The following is a 22,060-nucleotide window of genomic DNA, read 5'->3' as shown; positions in this document are numbered from 1 at the left end:
GTTCTTCTCGGGGTTCTCCCGTTCTTCATTCTACCATTTCATTCCTCATCATCACAGTCTCCTTTAGCCTAGCCGGCATAACCATAGGATGTAAAACTTTACGAGTTTATTCCATTTCATTTTTGAGAGAAAGAACATTACGGATATATTATTTTACTAGAATTGTAAAAGCGAAATAATCAAAAGTTTCAAGAGTGCTCAAGACAATGCAAATTTTTCTCTGCTGTACAAAATAAAATTCAGAAAGAAAAAAAACGGGCCGATTCAGTCGTATTTATTTTATTTATTTATTTAGCCATCACCAGATACAGCTCAGAGGCCATTTTATACTGGATATCCAACAACAATAACAACAATGGAAAGCATTTGGGAAGGTATCGGTCAGGGCCTGTTTAGTAGGTACCATTCCGACATTTGCCTGGTAGGACTGAGGGAAGCCCTGGAAAATCTGTCATAATGGTCGGCAACGGGATTCGAGTCCACGACCTCCCGAATGTGAAGCCAACGTTCTACCACTTCAGCTACTTCGCTCGTATATATATATTTTGGCAATGGTAGATACGCACGCTAGGGCCGCGGTGGCTCAATGGTAGAGCGTTCACCTCTGGTGCTTGGGGTCCCGGGTTCAAACCCTGCTCCCGCCAAGTGAACTTTGTGGTGGACAAACACCATGTGCGTGGGTTTCTTCGGGTTATCCCATTTCCTCCCACTTTCTTCATTCCACCATTTAATTCATCTCTCATCATCACCGTCTCCTTTAGCCTAGCCGGCATAACGTGGGACGTAAAACTCAAACGTTTCATTTCATTTCATAAGCACGCTATAATTTTAACACAACAAAAAAATCGTTTCTATTATTGTAACGGGTTTAAAGCCATATTTTATTCAGCACCTAAAGCCAGAAGTCCTTTGAGATGTTGGACTCACTTATACAGATCCTTTATCCGCTAGACAAATTAATGTAAAATTAGAAATTGATGAGCGCATTACGAAATCATATAAGAAGAAGTGTAGGTGTACGTCTTCTGATTCTGAATCTGAGTCCACCGTTTCTCACAGTAAGGTCATTTGGAAAAAAAAATGAAATGAAATCTTTGAGTTTTATGCCGGTTAGGCTAAAGGAGACGGTGATGATGAGAAATGCATGAAATGGTGAAATGAAGAAAGTGGGAGAACCCCGAGAAAACCCACGAGCACGGTGTTTGTCCACCACAAAGTCCACACGGCGCGAGCTGGGATCGAACCAGGGACCCAAACACCGGAGGTGAACGCTCTACCACTGAGCCACCGCGCCCCCATAAGGTCATTCGAGTCTGAAGATAAAATCGTGACCCATACTCATAGCACGAAAAAACACTAACAGTAAGAATTAGTACAAAAACAACAACACAGAGTTGAATATTCGACAACTCAGAACGCAAATACTCTTAAAACAATGAGGTTACGTCTTATAAGAAACAGTAACTGATTTTTCCCCCCACAGCATGGCACTGTTATCAGTTGCTAAAGATGGCTGGAGTATTCAAGATGTACACGCCATATGAACAGCGAACTGTTATTCGTTATCTGTGGTGCAAGGAACACATAACCACAGTGAAATGGAACCGGTGTATGGGGAGTGTTTAATAGTGCGAAATTTGCAGTGGTAGTGCAAGGAGTTTGAAAACGGGTGAAAAAATGTCCAGGACAATGAGCGATCGGGCCGACTTCATTTTTCGGCGACACTGGACATTACGCGTGTTGTCGAAATGATGACTCATCTGAAGGACATTGAGCCAGCGAGCTTGGCATTTCCTATGGTAGTGTTTATGAAATTGTCCATGATTTTTTGGGATACCCCAAGGTGACATGTCGGTGGGTTCCTAAGCTTCTTAATGATACCAACAAGAACAAGCGAATGGTCATGTCACTGAACCACTTGCAGTGTTACGTCGAGGAGGACGACAGTTTCCTGAAGCTCATTGTCACTGGTGACGAAACGTGGGTACTGCATTACGCTCCCGGCACGCCCTGCGCCAGTAACGAGGAAATTCCGAACAACACCATCGATCGGTAAACTGATGCTCACAGTGTTTTGGAATAGTCGGGGACACCTCCTGCTGGATTTGCTGTCATGAGGTAAACCCATCAAGTGCTACTGTTGCATACTTTTCTATCTACGAGCAGCTGTTAGGAAAAACCGTCAGGGTATTCAGGATGTTAACGATGTGATTTTCCTATATGACGACGCAAAAACGCACGTGGTGAACAAAACAATCTTTAAACTTCACTCTTAGGGATAGGAGATTATGGATCATTCATTTTATAGTCCAGACCTTGACCCCAGTATTACCATCTTTTTAGTCTATTGAAGAGGTTACTGGTAGGACAGAGGCTCATAAACAGCACTGAAGCGCAGAACGTTGTTTATTGTTGATTCCGTGATAAGCCAACCGCTTGCTACGCAGCGGGCATCGAGAAACTTGTGGTACGGTGGAACAAGTGCCTCAATAGATGTGGTGATTATGTGTAAAAATAGACAAAAGTGCATAGAATATTGAGTTGAGTTGAGTTTGGGTTTAACGTCCCGTTCAGCAGCGAGGTTATATGAGACGTGGACCTACTGATTAACGTGGAATCCGAACCACATGAGCTCCCGCCGGGAATCGAACCCGGGTCTCCCACGCCAAAGGCGCGTACGCTAACCGTGCATAGAATATTGTGTATAACTCGTTTTATATTCATGGTTTGTGATCTGGCAATAAATCAGTAGGAGCAAAGTCTTTATCGACCCCCCCCCTCCCAATATACTGATGAAAAACTACGTACAGTGTTCACTACTTAATGGACGATTTTTCCTCCAGTCTACAGGTGAAAAACAATTCTACGTATTAGCGCGCTCAAATTTACGGAGCGAGTGTAATGTAAAGTACCCAAAATTCAACTAGTTATGCATTAATTGGAAATTTGGAGCGAAGCGATTGACCTTTATTTATTATTCATAGTTCTTTTTTACTGCATCAATTGTTTTCGTGAACGAACAGGACAAGCAAATATTTGTTAAATTTGGCATATCAAGAGAAAAGCATAATGGCTTTGAAAAATTGTGTTAGCAGAACGAAACGAAATGGGTTTTGTGCTATTTCTAATACTGAAAATTCTATTTTCCATTGTTTACAATGAGAATTAGCGCACCAAATGCTTTTCCAAGGGTAAGTCTCTGGGAATCCCGTTTTTCAGTAATTATTCCTCAAGGTATGTTCGATCGGAACATGCAAACCCTTACGACACTTAGCGCGCGCTCTTGAATCACTGTGTCAAATATGGTTAAAAACTGTTCAGGTATCTGGGAGGAGTATAGAGGAGCTTCGCTCCAATAATTTTGAGGATTGTATAAAACGGAAACCGTAAACAACTTATTGTAAGTCTAAACATTTATTTCATTTCTAATCCCTAGAAATTGTCTCTAACATTCCATTTGTCATCTTTAAATGTGTTACAAACTTCTCACGAGTTACACACTGTTGCAAATTATTCGAGGCTCTCTGGATTTAAGCTAAACTAGACAGAAATTTGTAGCACATGTTAATATTGTTAAGTGACGAGGCTTACTTATTGTAAATGTATGTTTGAATGGGGAAGTCTATCGGCGTAATTGTCGGTGTTGGTGTGCACTGATTTGCGTATGGAACACAGTTCTGCAAAGATAATGATGTGATATGGCATATGGGACACCCGCATCACTGGTTCATTTTTCATCAACTTACCTTAGACGTGCAACAGTACCTGACATTCTTGCAGGAATATATGCTCCCTAATATTCTGAGCTCAGACGACAATCTTCCTTCTTATTTTCAACATTATGGAGTCCTCTCCCCTATGGGGTTGGTGTGCGTCAATGGCTCGATGAAGTGGATTATTTGGCGTGGTCCTGTGGAATGGCTGCCCAGATCATTTGACGTCACATTCTTTGATTTCTATCTGTATGGCCGGCCATCTGAAACAGATGGTGTGTGCTGAGAAACCCTGCGATATAAGGCACCTACAGGATTGCAGTAAGTACGTATTACTCCATTTCAACAGACATTGTACTACGTGTGCAGTCTGAGTGGATACGGCGACTACAGTTGTGAATCAGAAAATGTGCTGTAGCGTGCCGTTGCTAGGTGATCTTCAAATTTTGTGTTTATTAAATTTAAATCATTCAAGACACGAAAGAAACTATACAATTCTTGGATTCCTGATCTCACGCAGATGACTTGACATGCGACATACTCCCTTCTCATTTGAAATTTCAAACTTGCATTCAAGATGGCGGCCATGATTGCCATGTACCCTATAAGTTGCGCTCAACCCCTCTACATCTCTTGTTAACAAATTTCACATTTCCCTCAGTTTCTAAATAAAGGATAACTAAAGACTTTTGACTCACCCTGTATAATAAAAGATGATATAATGAGAACTAATTAACACAAAGGCTGTGTCCAAGAACGGGTATTTCATGTTCTAAATTCTCCAAAATACTCTAATTACATAGTAGAACTTTCCCTAACTCAAACTCCTCATTATCTAATATAAATATGCAAGTATAATACAGCATTGTCCTTAGAATCATACAAATTAAGATGTAAATGCTATAACGAGATATAGTGTCCTAAGCAAGTGAGCGTTAATCGTTGCAATAAGAATGATTCACTCCGTAACAAGACGTGCAATTTCCATTGTTTTTATTTATGAAACACCAAATTTATTGAGATCAGAAAAGGAAATACTACTATATTATGTAGATTGACGAAATCTTTTATATCTGAATAGGATACAACTACGACTGTACTTTTATCCGAATCTTCACATATAAGATACAACATTAGCTCAGACAATCGCAGCTGGGTTTATTTGCATATTTATTTATTTATTTATTTTTATTATTTTTTTTTAAGTTTGTTACTTTTAGACAATAATACCAAGAAAAGTCTGAGTACCGTACAATTCTCATCGAAATATCAGGGCGGAAGAGGAGTGAAAATACACAATATATAATCATGACTTTAATGATTTCTAGCCGAATAAAACAGTGTTTCTTCCAGACATGTTTGAAGGGGCACTGCCCTCCCTCCCGGAGTTCTGAGAGTGGCCCCCTAGAGGAGACCAAAATAATACGTCTATAATATAATAATAAATAGCATAGTACCAGCAGTGCCCCCCGGAATACCACGTGTGGACCCCCCAAAACATAGTTTCTGAAAGAAACACTGGAATAAAAGACTAAGCATTAATATTATGAAGATATGTTCAATGCTTATTCCTTAAAATATTTTTATTTTGACGCTTTGATATATGAAAAATTCGTATAAAACAGTATACAAACACCTGAATACAAGAGTATTTTGCTTCCCTTAAAAAGACAAAAGGTATTGTGACAGTTAAATCTCGGAAAGCAAAATAACACTGTAAAACATTTTGCTTCAAATTTATATTGCACACTGTCTTGTGAGGTAATATACGAAGACAATGGAAACCTTTTATTTAATGTTTTATACATATACGTATATAATGCAAAGTTCTATTATTACCTCTACATGGGAATATATCTGACCTATAATCAATATAATTCATACACACAGCACAGAAAGAAAGGGGGAAGTGGGAAGGGGAGCTGGGGTGATAGTAAAACGAAGAATTTTTTTTAAAAAAAAAGGATAGAAAACATCAACGAGTCTATTTACTTTCTCTTTTTTTTTCTTTCTATTCTTTGAAGACAATCTATTGACGTCCAAAAGAATAATTATGCTCGTTTAGGTTACATATTTAAAAATTCTTACAGTCAAATGATATTACATTGTCGAAATTGTCACTTTCTTTTATTGTTTTCATAAATATATATTTCTCTTTTAATAAAAAAAAGTATTTACAACGCGTCTTCTAAAAATTCATACAACATTATACAACTAAAGTTAAATACAGTACAAAAGTATCAAAAAATATTAAGCTTGAGCTGCTTTCCACAGTACAAAATTGCTAAACAGTATTTATTTCAGGAAGACCACAAACAATAACAATAATAGTCTTTTAACTTAGGCTCAAGAGAACATCGTTAATAATAATATGACTTACGTCTACTATACTTTATGTTTTACCTGTTGCTGGCATCAGGTTCACGCGGATTTTCCAACAAACTAAGAAACTGTACCCTACGGCACTGATTGAAAAAATACATCACATGTTCACTGATTGCATTGTACAATGAAATAAAAATGTAATCAAATTTCGGCAGCGCACAGAGAAAAATCCAGCTTCAGGACGTTTGACTATCTAAATTTAGTCTCCCAAACAACATCTAATCTGAAAATCAATTAAATATTGTCTACACCAGATATATAATTATGAGTAACACGTTCGTAAGATCTTGATAACCAAAGTAATAGTACCACTACAAGTTGGAATGCGTTCTTTATGCACCGTCTTTTATCATTATTAGAAGGTAGGAATGGCTATTATAACACTGTTACTTTATAGAACGATCTCAAAAATAAACTTTTTGAGTGTATTTGTGTGTGTTCATTGCTAGAGATATTAAAATACTTGTAGGAGACTAGAAACACAGCAACAGCCAATTCTTTTAACATCATGTTTCTGCAAGGTGTAGATCTAATAAAACTTAGATCTACACCTTAAGTTAAGCTGAATTGATTTTGAGTTTAACGTCCCGTTCTGCAGCGAGGCTATATGAGACATGGATTAACTGATTAACGTGGAATCCGAACTACATGAGCTCCCGCCGGGAATCGAACCCGGGTCTTCCATGCCAAAGGCGCGTACACTAAAAGCTTAGCCACGGAGGAGCTCGATCTACATCTTGATGTGAGATTCTAACCACATGTATTCTGATTAGGAATCGAACTCAAGCTTCTGGATCCAAAGATGAGAATGTTATTTAGTCGTGATCAAATTATGCACAATCCAAGTTACAAAATACACTGAAAAAAATACAAATAGGGCTCAAAAACGTTAACGAGAGTAAGTAAACACTTATTCATCTTTCACCATAATGTAACTTTAGTTTATGTACGTCGTAAATACTCAATCTGTTTCATGTCCGAGAAACGGTCTGGAGAAAAGTCTGAACGAAAACATTAATAGTTTCATGGAAAATACATTGCTTGCAACTGCATGAGAAAGTCGAAAACTTAAAGTAGTAAAACTTGACTGAGCAGGTTTCAAAACCTTTAAAAGCTTTTCTTCGAAGGGCACTCAACGCTGTTCAGCCACTTCTCTGACATCGTGTCGTATGTTCACCTTTGGAAAGAACAGTAGTGGCTTCAACACACGAAGGAAAGTACCGTGAAGAACAGTCAGACTAACACTCGTATTTATTTTATTCTACTTAAACGATCACATGTTTTCGGACTCAACTTACCTGTAATATCTCTTCAGTTTGCTTACTATGTCAGCATACAGAGAACCTTGCAAGAGGCAATTCCTTATGATATTGACATGTGGAGGAAATCTGCACAGTCAGATACGCATTATCACGAAAATAAAACGATGGTGGAAGTAAGAATATGAACTTAATAGCTTCTCTAACAATTTACCTGCAAGAATCGAGTTCTCTTGAACCGAATCTCATTCCATCATACCATGCTTACATTTCCTTAACCCTTTATACATTGATGTCAACAATTTTCACTTCTTAATATCACAATTCATCCTTTTCCGTTTTCCCTTTCTTTACAACAACTTTTCCCTCTTCCTTATCATTTTCATCAAATCTATGACAAGTACATCTTTCCATTGGTTTCTCTGGGTCTGGCTGCGGAACATGTTCCATTTTCTTCAGCACTTTTATCTTGTGAACTAACCTCTTACTCCATTCCTGAAAAATTAAGCACAGTGAAATGTCCATAATAAAACACGTTCCAATTTCTTTTAAAATTAAATCTACAAAGAATTAATTAAATGTTAAAGAGATATAATATCAAAATCAATCCTCATTCATTTTCTTCGCTTAAAGAATGTTTCTTTAAACAGTAATGCTTATGTGTGAAGTTATATAAATTAGATATGTCATGATACACAATATACATTTGTGTATTTGGAAAACTATTATCGACATGTTTCTAAACATTCGTAGCATTAATATTCACATTTGCATTTACATGTCCCTGTAAGTACTTTATCCATTGTTGCGAATGCATATTCGGCTCTCTTATAATTCTAAAATTATTAGTATTTTAAATAGTAAGATTATTTTTACTGTAATATAACAATCATGCTTTATAAATTTGCAGGATTTGGCTTGCAAGGATGTTTTAACATTATATACGTTATTAAATAAATAAACATATAATTTTATAAAGAGTTTCGAAACTTGGGGAAAAGATGACATTTAAAAGTAATATAGTTTAAATGTCTCCAATCTTTCTACAAAGGGAGACCCTTTTACGTTGAATTTTGAAGACTGCCTCATTCGGATCTCCCTAAAGGAAATGTTCTGGGCGGAACTATTAGACTTCGTCAATCCCGTTTTCGAACCTTATCTGGGCGCTTTGTACGATTTCATCTTAAAGCAGGATAACGCGTATCCTTATATCGTCAGAATAAACATAGTGCGCTCTAGTCGACATACGTACTGTATCCTGGTCTGCTAAGCTAATAAAGCGTCTGGACCTAACTACTATTGAACACGTGTGGGGCATTATGGGTCGCACCTTATCTCAGCCAGGCTCTGCAACGACCATCATCCAACTACGCCAAGCTCTATTAAGCGAGCGTGGAATCATATCCCAAACTGCATTTAAATGATCAATATCTACCTTCGCGAAAAGCTGCTTGTGTGTCTGCTCAGAGTGGTAACACATACTATTAAGGTGAATATTGTGTATTTTGAACATCCTATATAACAAGTTCAGGATGTCTTACAAGTGCCACATTGGGATCACCACCACCTGCATCAACTTCTTGTGTACCAACTTGTGTCAGATACGTGAATTCCTCCTGCTGGATGTCCGTAAATATGTTTCCACCAATTTATTCATTTTGGACTTCTAAGAATGAAGCTAGCCTTATATCGTATTATTTTACAAAATATAGGATATTATATTGTTAGGGTGCTGATATACTCAGAACTTCAAAATGACCTATGACGTTTAACTGGTAAGTTAAAACACACAAAAATTGGACTAGAGACCAATGGAAGCAAATCCTTTAGACAGATGAACCAAATTTCAGTTATTTGGTTCTAATAGAAGGGTGTTTGTGCGACGCTCAGCAAACGAAAGAACATCAGAAGAGTGTACCGTGCCAACTATTGAGCACGGTGAAGGCAGCGTAATGATTTTGGGAGTGTTTTGGTGATGACAAACCTGGAAAATAGAGGGATATAAAAGAAAGAAAAAAAAAAAAACAACAACAAAAAAACATGCTATACCGTCTGGGTTAAATATTATTGACCCTAGTTTTGTATATTAACAAGACAATGACCCAAAGCATGCATCTAAACTGTGTCGAGAATTTATCGAACAAAAATAAGAAGGATTAATAAAAATCGGGAAATAGCCATCACAATCAGCCGACTTGTTTCTAATTGAGTTAGTGTGGAATGAATAGGCAGGAAATTTAAAGGTGGTCTCTAACCAGAGTCAAACAGTTACGCGACTACTCACAAGCCGAATAGGAACAATTGATGGTATATACTTTAACAAATTAATCAATAGAATGCCAAAAATTTATAAGGAAGTTATTAAAAATAAAGATTGTCATTTTGACGAGGATAGACTTTAATTTCTCTGTGTTTAAGTATTCAATTTACACTTTATTAATTTTCTATAAGTACTATTCTATCATATGGAAAAACGTTTATTTCAATAAACATATTTTTAAAATTATTTCTTAGTGCTTCTAAACTTTTAAACGGCAGTATACCTTTCAAATAAATTGATCAAATAGTTTCGTAACTGGCCTAAAAGCTTTCCATGACCTTTTGAATCAAATATAAAAGAACTGCACAACGCAGAAACGCTAACAGATACTTATATGATCAACTCTACTATGCGATACTTACGTTAAAAAGAACAGCATGATAGCAGAATATATCTTGAGCCAGCAAATTATTTCTAGCATATTCTTGTGCATTCAATGCAATTCTACGAGCTTCGTCATCATGTTCTTTTGCCCATTGCACTTTCTCCACAAGATCACTAAGGTCACTCTTAAATGGAATATAGTGTTTCCACGGTTCAAGATTCTTGTAAAAATGTTCGTAATAACTTGAATCTTGCTTCAGCACCACAGAATCTCCAGCAAGTAGGTACGGAAATCTGTACGCTGCCACAGTACCATCAATGGTGACTTGATATTTGTACTAGAAAAAGAATTGTTAAACACATATTAACGTTCAAAGTTTCTTTATGTAACACTGTACAACCTTGTTAAGTATGATTGGCCAAATATACTTCTATAAAGACCTTGTACTTTATAATATTGTGCGAAGAACACACTATGTTAATGTAAGAATATATTATAATATCTTCGACGTTAAAATAATAATTAATTTATCTGATGAAGCGTTGTACTAATTATAATCCACTACCACATTTAGTTTCCTCTCTACTGATGTGGAAAGATCGTCATGCAAGTACATTCAGAGTAACATGCAATATTTCCTCAACCCAAACAGCAGGTGCGTTTATACGCCGTGATCGATCACAAGTACAAGGTCAAACTGGCCCACGAAGTAACGTGGGAAGCAGACTAACACGGAGGACCCCTCTCCGTCAGTATCATAAGTCAGTTTTTAATGACAGTAACTTTGAGTGCTCAACAATGTGTGATACGTGAATTGTTACTATATGAGTTCGAGTTTTAAGTTGCTGCATAACGTTTGTCATGCGAAAGCACCCGAAAAAGTTTGTCATGCGAAAGAGGAAAGTGGAATCAACCACAGCACAGCAACTCGTTGGTTCTAGAAACTTCGTGCAGGTTGTAAAAATATCGAAGATCAGCCAACGTGCCAGAGTAACAGATTTTGAGGTCATACAACACGTCATTGAGAAAATCCATCCACCACCACATGACGATTGTTAGGGGCAGGAATTTTTCGCAAGTTGCGAAATCGGAAAGTTTTTCGACAAAGCAGGGAGTTGGTTTTACAATGAACTACATCAGATTGAGTAAGGAAATAGGTATTTTGAAGTCGCGACAAAATGCATAACTGACATTTTGAGCGAAATATGCCGCAAAGCTCGACAAATTGCGAATGGTTTAAAACGTCAATTTAAGTTGTTAAAATACAGAAATAAAAAATACATTTTTCCAACGTTTTCCTTTCGCAACTGGCAAGCTGATTACTACTAACTTCCGTTTCAAGTTCATAGCTTGTAGTTGGACCCGATCCAAGCATATTCTAGTTCATTTGCAAGCCTACCGTGAAAATTTATGGGGGGCAGTAAAAATTTAGGGGACCAGCCCCCTAGGGCCCCCGGGGATACGAGCCTGTGTGGAACATTCAGCGTCTTGGAACATGCAGAAATCCTTACTTCGCTGTTTTTGTGGAATACTTAAGCTAAAAGAGTTTACAATTTTAAGAGAAGAAAAATTTAAATTTCAGTAACATGACCTGTCTGCAACATGGCTTCCAATAACGAATACTGATTGTAAAAGCTTTTTTTCGAAATACAATTTGGTAATCAATGATAGAAGGCTACATATGAAAGAAGAAAATGTGGAAACGTGCAACATGTTGCACTTTTCATCAGAATAATAATTTGCAGACGAGATATAGAAGATATTGCGCTAATATATTTTATGTATGTTTTTCCCATGTATATGTTTTTGGTGTATAGCTAATATAATGTATGGTGTTTTGTGATGGCAATCGTGAAGATACTGTGGTAGTATATTTTAAGTTTTTGGAGTTGTAAAAGAAGAAAGAAGTAATTTGTTGTTATTAAATGCATAAAGAATAACTTCATTGTCGTAAGTAGTATCATTGCTTATTACTTATATTGGGCCTACATTAGAGTTTGTATGATTTATATTAGAAAATGAAATGAAATCTTTGAGTTTTACGTCCCACGATTATGCCGGCTAGGCTAAAGGAGACGGTGATGATGAGTGATGAATGAAATGGTGGAATGAAGAAAGTGGGAGGAAGCGGAAGAATCCCGAGAAAACCCACGCACACGGTGTTTGTCCACCACAAAGTTTACTTGGCGGGGGCTGGAATCGAACCCGGGACTCCAAGCATCAGAGGTGAACGCTCTACCATTGAGCCATGATTCATATTAGAGTTTATATATTAGTAGAGATGGGAACGAACGAGTTCGAGCGAGTTTTTATTGAAACTCAACTCGATTCGAAACAGAAATCTTTGAGCTCGACTCGAGAACTCGGCTCGAAAAATTTCCTCCAACTTGACTCGAATTTGACTTGAGTTTCGAGTCGAGTCAAGCCAAAACGAACCAAATCGAGCCAAATGTTGTGTGTAGTTTCAAGTACTTTCTTCAAGTATTCTACATAGACAATATAATTATTATGAATGATACTTACTACTACTGCTACAACTTATTATTATTATTAACAACATTATGTATAAATATGAAAGGCAGTTTGTTTCTGAGTACTAAAAACTAGTTGACTGCTGACCTCGGTAATCGTGAAGTCTAGGAAGCAAGGACATCGTTCACGAGGTTCTGGGTTTGAGTTCCGGAGAAGCAAGTATTCGGACCCGAGCCAAAAATTGTTAAAAATTGTGGGGTGCTTGCCAAACATGAACAAAACTGCTCGATCCGGATTTAGGGATGTCAACGGTTCGAGCGGCTCGGCTTACAGCTCATTCACTATTGAGCCGAGCCAACAGCTCACCCAACCAAGCTGGCTCGAGCCGAAACGAACTGAGCTGATGCCTCACCTCAACTGAGCCGCCTTGAGCCGATGGCTCACCTGAACCGAGTCGGCTTAAGCTGGTCGCTCAGTTGAACCGAGTTGAGCCGGTTGATATCACTACCCGGGTTGGGCTTCTGCTTGGGCTCTAAACTTCAACTGTGCAGGTCTCAGCCTTGATGGTAAAAACTACAGTATACACTTATATTGGTGCTCACGACATTTGAGGCTGTCTCCTTATAAAAACCCATTGTCGTCTCGTTAATCGAGACGAGACGAGATGCGAGCAGTGTCCCATCTCGTGAGCAACACTAAAAATATTTCACATTACTACTTACATTAACCATGGCTTTCGCTTTTCAGTCTAATCAGATCATGATTTCAAAACGGGTTAAAACGAGCTGAACGAGCGAGAGATTTATCAAACTCGACTCGACTCGAAACTTGACCTCAAAACAGTGACTCGGCTCGGAACTCGACTCAAGAAAATCACCTTTGACTCGACTCGAATTCGCTTCGAGTTTCGAGTCGAGTCGAGTTTAACTTGACTCGTTCCCATCCCTATATATTAGAGCTTGTAAAATAATTAACTTAGTGACAAAATAAGAAATTTTATATTTCAAATGTGAAATGTTTAATTTCAAATTGCGAAAAAGATTATCTAAGAACAAAGGCAAAGACCAAGCAGCGGAAACACCCCTCTTCTCCCACCTCTAAAAAGAAAAAGGCGCAAAATTTGTAGCCAAAGTGACAATCTTCATGTTCTGAGAATGTGCGGAGGTCATCATCACGAACTACCTGCCAGAGGGTCAAACTATTACTAGTCAATATTATTCTCATTTCTTCGGTTACGTAATAAACTGAAGATCAAAAGGGGTGCTGCTGTTGGCTGACAATGCACCAACTCATTCAATCAATACATCTATAATGAGGCAGTGCAGTTATGAAATCTTGCCCCATTCTGCATATTTAACAGAATCAAGGGTTTCCCCTTTTTCAGAAATAATGCGTCTTCTCAAAGAACGCCCATTTCGATAGCAGGGATGATACCATTTCCAAAGTATAACTGTGATTTCAAGCCAAAGTGCAGACTTCTCCAATACAAAAGTAGCTTAGCAATGGAGAGGACCGTTGGCAAAAAGGTGTCACGAAACATGGCGACTACGCAAGACTAATATCATAACGATCTCAAAGTATGCACAGTTGTTTTCTTCCACATGTACGAACTTTTTTGATACTTATCGTATATATATATATAAAGTAAGTAAAAAACAAAGGATATATATATAAGTAATTTTAAATAAAGAAGAAAGCATTAAAGTAATGTATGAGTTGTAAATATACATAGTTTCTGACATATAAGCGAGAAGAACTTACATTCTCTTGTGTTGTACTTTGTAATTTAAACTTTTAGCATCTTCTAACAAATTTCAGAAGACTTTTTTTTTTAATAACTACAGCACCTTCCCTCACTTTATTAATCTCAACCAATAGGCTATAAGACAGTCAACGCTTTAATAAAATACGAACAGTCATCAAACCAAAATTTTCAAATAAATTTAACGCATTATTATTCACTGCAATGTAGGTATGACATTTTCGTAATAAAGGAGAGGCTTTTAATTTACTAAAGGATTCAACTTCAATAAACAACTTACATCAAAGAATTTAAAGAAAGATATATGTTTCTCCTTTGGACCATAAATTTCCTCTTGGTCTCGAAAAAAGAAAAAGTTGGTAAGGGATGCATTAAATAGTTCTGAATGCTTTCGGGCGATTTCAATAAGTTTCAGTCGCTCTCGGCGGGAGTCACGTCCTCTCCAGAAAGCTTTTTCTATCTTCTCCTCCCAGCTCTTCTCTATGTTACCTTGGACGGAAAGCATGTCTAACATTACCCTGCAAGTAGATAGATTAATAACAGTTTTAAGGAAGTATACTGACGCAAATATTACCTTGAACTAACCTTAGCATACGTCTGTCATTTAGTAATTACCTAAATTTTCAATAGGGAAACTCTCATCTTCCTCAGAGGCGTTTTCTGAAAGCATCTATTGCGAATTTATCACATCACATAGCATCAATCATTGTAGTATAGAAGCATTACATTTCTTCTATTTATAAAAATATATATGAGTATCTGTACATTATCAGCAACAGAAGCTGCAGTGCAGAAATGATGACACTTTAGTGGTTGAGTGATTTCCTTTTGTTTGACAACTCAAATGCTTTATTTAGTGCAAAAACAAACGCAGTGCTATCAGTATCAGTATCCGCTGATAAAAGATATATTGAAGTGCGTTTGCATGTCACTATGTTTCTATCTGTACATCATTCACAACATGATGATACATGTCCACGCAGGTAATCAATGTTACACTAGATCTTGTCGAGCATGCATGACGTAACAGTGCCAACTGCCTCGTTGATTCTTGCTTTCAGGTGGTTCACATTACAGATTAAAACACGGCACACAATCGCTTTGATTCCAACTTATCAATCAGTGCTCTGTGTATATTTCAGATTGTGCTTGTAGTGGACCGGATTTCAAGGTACATTCCTTCAATAACTATAGTTAGATACAAGATCGATTATTTACTCTTACATTTTACTTTATATAATCAAAGATACAATGATTTTAATATTATTTTTCGTTTATTATTGTTACTGGAGCTAGTGTTTACTTAACACGGTTGTTTGGTGATTAGTTTTATTACCAACTGAAAATCAATCAATGCATAGGGTGTGCATAAATATACCTTAAATATTATACCCAAATTTAAATGCAATTCACAGTTCGTTTTATTATAATTGGTAAGAAATAATAATATTGTACGTAAATATCAATTATTTATATAATTTAGAATATACTATCCTATTCGAAATAACAATATACGTATTAGGATATGCACAAATTGATTATCCGTCCGTAATAAAAAAAATGAAATGAAATCTTTGAGTTTACGTCCCACGGTTATGCCGGTTAGGCTAAAGGAGACAGTGATGATGAGTAATGAATGAAATGGTGGAATAAAGTAAGTGGGAGGAAACGAGAGAACCCCGAGAAAACCTACGCACACGGTGTTTGTCCACCACAAAGTTTACTTGGCGGGGGCTGGGTTCGAACCCGGGACCCCAAGCACCAGAGGTGAACGCTCTACCACTGAGCCACAGCGGGCCGTCCGTAATAGAATAACCGTGTTAAATAAATACTATCTCCAGTAGCAATAATAAACGAAAATAACATTAAGATCATTGTATGTTTGATTATATAAAGTTTAGTACTAGATTAACCAACCTTGTACCTAATTATATTTATTTAAACAATATAACGGGAAATTAAGCACGTTACATGCTTTCATTCGTTTCGAAAAACCACCATACAGCAGTGCTATCTCCTCTCCTTGCAAGCCGCTCATGACATGGCATTAAACTATTTGAGTTGGCAAACAAAACGATGCATCATTCAACCACCCACTGCCATCACTTCTGAACAGCAGCTCCAAGAAACCCTATAATTCTTTCTCAAAGACTCCAAGAAAGAATTCTGCCATTTGAATGTTTACAGAATCCCTCAGAAACTTTTCTTGGTGTTATTCAAAACTTTCCTGAATGGAACAGATGTACCATACGGATGTTACCTGAAGAATGTAAGGAATGCTCATCTTCTATTTGTGAATAATACATACATCCAATAGCTTTTCTACAGTTTTAGGTATCTATCAGGCTTGTTATAGGTATCTATAAGCCAACACTCCACTTTTTCATTTTTCACGCGATTCAATTTCTTTACACATTTCCACTAGTTATTTTACACAAAGCATTTATTCGAATTCCTATAGAGTAATTTCTCCGTACATCTGTCTATGATTGTGTAAAATAACGAATAAGTCGTTCACTGGTAAATGAACGTAGATTTTTTTTTTTTTTTTTTTAAATAATGTTTTAAGTAAACGCCGCAGAGGAAGATGCGGCTCTCACTGAAAACTTTGATACACAAGATTACTCCAAGTTAATAGACAAATATATGGTTATTTATTTGTAACGAGTCCGAAATGCAACTTATGATCCATCTTCTGACAGAAAAGGGGTAAGGAAAACACGAAAAGGATTGACAATATATATATATAATTCGTTATATATCAGAAATTAGATATATAACAGCATAGCGAAGCGGAAATAGAAAATGAATTACTTACTAGAAAATACTAAAATTATGATTGCGTACCTCGGTGTAAGAAGGGGACAACTCCAATTGTCACGATTTAAAAAAAAATAACACATTGTTATTTATTTACTTTTTGTTACTTTAGTGTCCAAACTTTTTGTAAAGAAAGGTTTTGGGGTATGGATAAAACAAGTTTTTTTTTTCTTTTTTGGCAAAAACTTTGGAAGCTAAATTAAAACCAATGATTTTTAAAATGTTTTTTTCAACCCTGAAAATATTTTCAAATTGGAGTTGTCCCCCTTTTCGCATCGAGATCTTCTGGTACAACACAACAAAGTATACATATAAACTCTTTTGCTACAATGCTTTATCAATTAGGAAGAGAAAAAAAAGAAAGTGAGTAGCGTTTGAGTTTTGAGGTGATCTGTGCTATCTTGGAATGCAGGGTTGCGAATTGCACGAAAAAGTTACGGAAAATTTCGTAGCAACGAATTAGTCAATCGGTAGTACGGCAAAAATAATAAAAGACATGGAAAACCGCACTAAACTTTTTCACTCTAGTTTCTTTTAAACTAAATCAAGTTATTGACACACAATCATAGTCAACGTCTTGCGAATAAAATCAGAAAAATACACACACTGCTGAACAAGACTGCACTTATTTAATATAAAAACACATTTACACGTTTTTATATTATACGTGTAAATGTGTTATTACACATTACACGTGAATTACAAAATACGAAATACACGTAATATTTTGTAATACACGTGTATACGTGTATTACAAAAACGTGTAAATGTGTTTTTATATTAAATAAGTGCAGTCTTGTTCGGCAGTGTGTGTATTTTTCTAAATCAAGTTATGCTGCAGTCATTACTGAAACATTTATTTATGAAATACGAATAAAATTATGAGGCGTTTTCGGATAGTTTTGCCCCACGAGAACTCACACTGAAAAGCAAACATAACCGTTCAGGATATTTTCATGAAAAATGACTTAGTCATACGTTTGAGATAATCATTCAGAAAAACTAAAGAACTAACAACTACCGCTCTGGATTTTTCCCAGCCAGAGAAATGATTTACAGTGCAGTATAGGGATGAAAACGAAATATTGATATATGAAAGTAGAGCAGTTTTCGAGAAAATAGCAATCAACTTCTTACTTTCGCTCTTCAGTAAATTACCCTTATTTTGGGAGGATAAGAAGAAAACTAAGATTGCCTGGGAAATATTACAAATACTATAAGCTTAAAATTTGCTGCAGGTACCTTGAACGGTATGGTCTTCTGATGAGTGTACACACATCAGGACGAATGAATGGACGAACAGGTATTTATACAAATAACTTTTTCGGTATGTAGGAGCCGTGGAACATAAAAATGCATTCATCTTGAGCTCGATTTTTCTCAGGATTACCATACTTTCTTCTCTCCTATCGTCGCTCGATAATAATAAATGAAGAGAAACAAATAGCTTAATTAAAAATTTAACATATAATAAATTACGACTAATAATGAAAATAATGATAGGTAATGCAGAATGAAAAGTATATTGGAAAAGTAATAATACTTGTAAAAACGAAAAATGGAAAAGGCAAAAATAGGTACACGGAAAATGAAATCAAATCTTTGAGTTGTACGTCCCACGGTTATGCCGGTTAGGCTAAAGGAGACTGTGATGACGAGTAATGAATGAAATCGTGGAATGAAGAAAGTGGGAGGAAACGGGAGAACCTCGAGAAAACCCACGCACACGGTGTTTGTCCATTACAAAGTTCACTTGGCGGGGGCTGGGATCGAATCCGAGGCCCCAAGTACCAGAGGTGAACGCTCTACCATTGAGCCACCGCGGCCCCTACACGGAAAATGGAATCAGTGCAGTAACGTAAGGTATTACAAACGGTTAAGGTCAGGGTGTAGTTCGCGGATAGAATGGTAATATTAGTATCTTCCATCTTTATCTGAGGGACATGGAAGAGTCTGGGGAGAGGGTTTTAGCGCAGTAGATGGAGAATTTTAAGAGCTGTAGGACTACATACGGGTATCAGAGTAAAACACTACAAGAAACGTTCACTATGTAACGTACACTGGTAACGTTACATTCTATATTTTCTTGTTGTTGCATAGTGTTTGAATTTTCTTTATTTCAGGTTGTGTCAGGTTGTACTTTATTCCTAAAAGTACTAAGTTGTGTTTAACCTGTTATCATTCGTGATTCGTATAGTTATTATTTTATACTGATGCCATACGTGGCCTACGTAATTTTGATCTGCACCATGGCCTGGGTATCTGTATTTTCTACCTGCGCTGTAGGCTATGTGATTATCTTTAGAAACTAGTTAGGCATCGACTTAAATTAATTTAGTATTAATATGTAATAAATGTTTTATGTTTGGTAAATATTATTGACCCGCGTATAATATATCTGCAGACTTTGTTAGTGGAGAGAAACCTTATTAACTGATTATTACATTGAAGATAAAAAATTTAACATAGCTACCCATTGCAATAAAAATGTGTATGACCCTTTTACTCTAAAATGTAACCTATAATAACAACTGCATATTCAAGTAAAATTTTGCTATTATGTGGAATTGTATATTTGCATACATATGTATAAATATTTTAGATTATGTGGAAATGTATATTTGTATACATATGTATACATATTTTAGGCTTACCTTAATGAAATTTACATGGGAGAAAAGTTACTCCCTGCGTTACACATTAAAAAGTTCAATTCTCTTTATCGTTCCTCATTTGTTTGCAATACTACAAGTATTACGCTGCGTTTTTGTTTGAGAAGAGTATAACGAAGCGGCACATGGCGGGAGTAAGTGATAATAATACATAAATTAGATATACGTTGCAGATTTTTAGTTTAGGATTTATATATATATAGATAACAGTAATATTGCACATTTTTAACTTTTAGCGGGGAAAGATGTTTACTTTTATTATTATTCGTGATGTGAATTATCATGTATAATGTGCGAGTAAGCATGCCGTGTGTGAAGAGAGGGAAGAAAAAAGTCTAACATGTTGATTTAAGTTACCTGTGACGCAGAGCGACTTAAAGTTGAAATTCTTTGGCGAATTGCTTTTTTTTTTTATTATTTATTTATTTATTTATTTCAAGAAATCTATCAGAATTTATCATTAGGACCAACCTTTAGTACGTTTCGGTCGATTAAGAATGCTCTGCTAAAAATTTGATAAACCTATTTTGGATTGTCACGGGATAGTGTTTGTCCGGCCTAGTAGAATGGCCCTATGAAAAAAAATAAGCTGTGATGAGCGTCGCGAGACTACCGGGCATCAATTTCTCATGGAAGTGAAACCTGGTGGAATCCCGAAGCTGATTTGACAGTGTATAAGCTACAAAATACTCTCAGTGCTTCAGGTAAAACAAGTTTTTCTTAAACTTTTAGACACGTAAATTTTCGAAATTCTTCAAAACCAAGATGGCGACTTCCACGCTACCATCATCATAATAATTTCTACCGAAGTAACTTTTGAGTAACAGTGTTTTGGTATTTATTTTGTGTGTTAATAATGGTGAATACAACAATGCCAAGTTAATCTGTGTGCGGCTTCACACATCTTAAACATTCTTCAATTGTCTCTCCACTAATGTAGTCTCTCAGAATTCTCGAGAACCATGATAGCCATCACGAATAATTTCTGTTGCTATGGTAACTATGCATAACGTCAAATGTTAGGTTTCTTACTATTTAAATAGTCTGAATCGTGCAGATAAGCAAGGAAAAATACAGAAATAAATCCAAGTATGGAACTTAAGCATAATTTTATTTTATATTCTATTAGGATCAGGTTGATGACATCTAATGACGAAATAATTACCTCACTTGTAGATGTACTTACGGCATCAGCTTGTTGCACTTACTTATTTAGGATAGACTGATCTGCTGTTAAATTGAAATTTTTTCTCTCTTTGGCACTTCATTTAGTTTGAACTCTGTTTTGTAATTCTCCCAACAAAAGATATGTGTTACAAATTAACTTAAAGGTGCTGTCTGGTAGATTTTTTTTTTTTGGTAGTGCATGCATGTGCCTAGTTCATGTTTCCATTATTTCACCATTTTCGGGTTTTGTGGCTGAGTTGAGAAATTCAACGTTATGGCCGTATAGAGTGATGCCTCATATCTGCCACTACTTCCTTCAATAATGAGATTGAGAAGGAATATAAATTGTGGAACACAATAGAGGATATATAATCGCTCGTATAAACCCACATTTTGATAAAGACAGCTTAATTGTTAATTGCATTTTCATGAGGAGTCATGAAATACAATCTTGTTGAAGGAGGAGAATTACAATGTGCCATATTTTATTTTATATTACGATGTGCCATATTCTATTTTACGCTTAGATGATTCTAGATCAGTCTGGAATAACATCCAAGTTCGTTTCATGTGATACTGCAATGAGGTACTTATGGAAACAAACAACATGAACCTGTATAATTTTATTTCACTGTCAAAAGAATACAGATTGTTTTTTGAAAGAAATCATATAAATATGTTGTTGAGTATTATATATATATATATATTCTTCTTCCTCAATAAGATGACATTTGATGTTAGCTATATTGTTAATAATGTCAAACTCTTTTTTTTTTTTTTTGTATGAAATTACCTGAAAATAATAAACGAGATCGCTGATATAAAATGGAACAATCTAATTTAGCCTTATAAACCAATTAAATCAAATATTATGGTAGTCTAGCGTAAGTAATCAAATAATGCTTTATAAATTCTTACGAGCGGTTACTCTCTTAGGAAGGACTCTGGAAGACGAGTCAGAATGCGTTGAATATAAACCGGGAAAAATAGTTTTATAAACAAAACCGTAGCTTGCAATATATAAGCGGTTTGTTTATTCTGATATTCTGGTTCATTTTAAAGTAAATTCTTAGACCTTTACAAAATTTGGACACATCAGCTAGAAAAACATTGAATTTATGTGGCACGGAAAAATTAAGCCGTTACACAATTGACGATCCAATCC

General features: G+C 36.1%; 1 protein-coding gene across 4 annotated transcripts in view; it reads right to left on the bottom strand.

The window, feature by feature from the left end:
- Positions 1 to 5,014: 5,014 nt before the first annotated feature.
- Positions 5,015 to 22,060, bottom strand: part of LOC145686830 (protein O-glucosyltransferase 2-like) — a 34,201-nt gene continuing 17,155 nt past the window's right edge. For all 4 annotated transcript variants that reach the window (XM_081760547.1, XM_081760545.1, XM_081760544.1 and 1 more), the window contains exons 5-7: positions 14,517 to 14,754; positions 10,040 to 10,339; positions 5,015 to 7,852 (exon numbers count right to left, since the gene is read on the bottom strand). In XM_081760547.1, the coding sequence (XP_081616673.1) occupies positions 7,676 to 7,852; positions 10,040 to 10,339; positions 14,517 to 14,754 (715 nt within the window). In that variant the 3' untranslated portion in view covers positions 5,015 to 7,675. The remainder of the gene's footprint in view (positions 7,853 to 10,039; positions 10,340 to 14,516; positions 14,755 to 22,060) is intronic.

The sequence above is a fragment of the Thermobia domestica genome, chromosome 1 (genome assembly GCF_964235325.1).
Source record: "Thermobia domestica chromosome 1, izTheDome1.hap1.1, whole genome shotgun sequence".
NCBI lineage: Eukaryota > Metazoa > Arthropoda > Insecta > Zygentoma > Lepismatidae > Thermobia > Thermobia domestica.
This window is presented reverse-complemented; position numbering and strand designations above follow the sequence as displayed.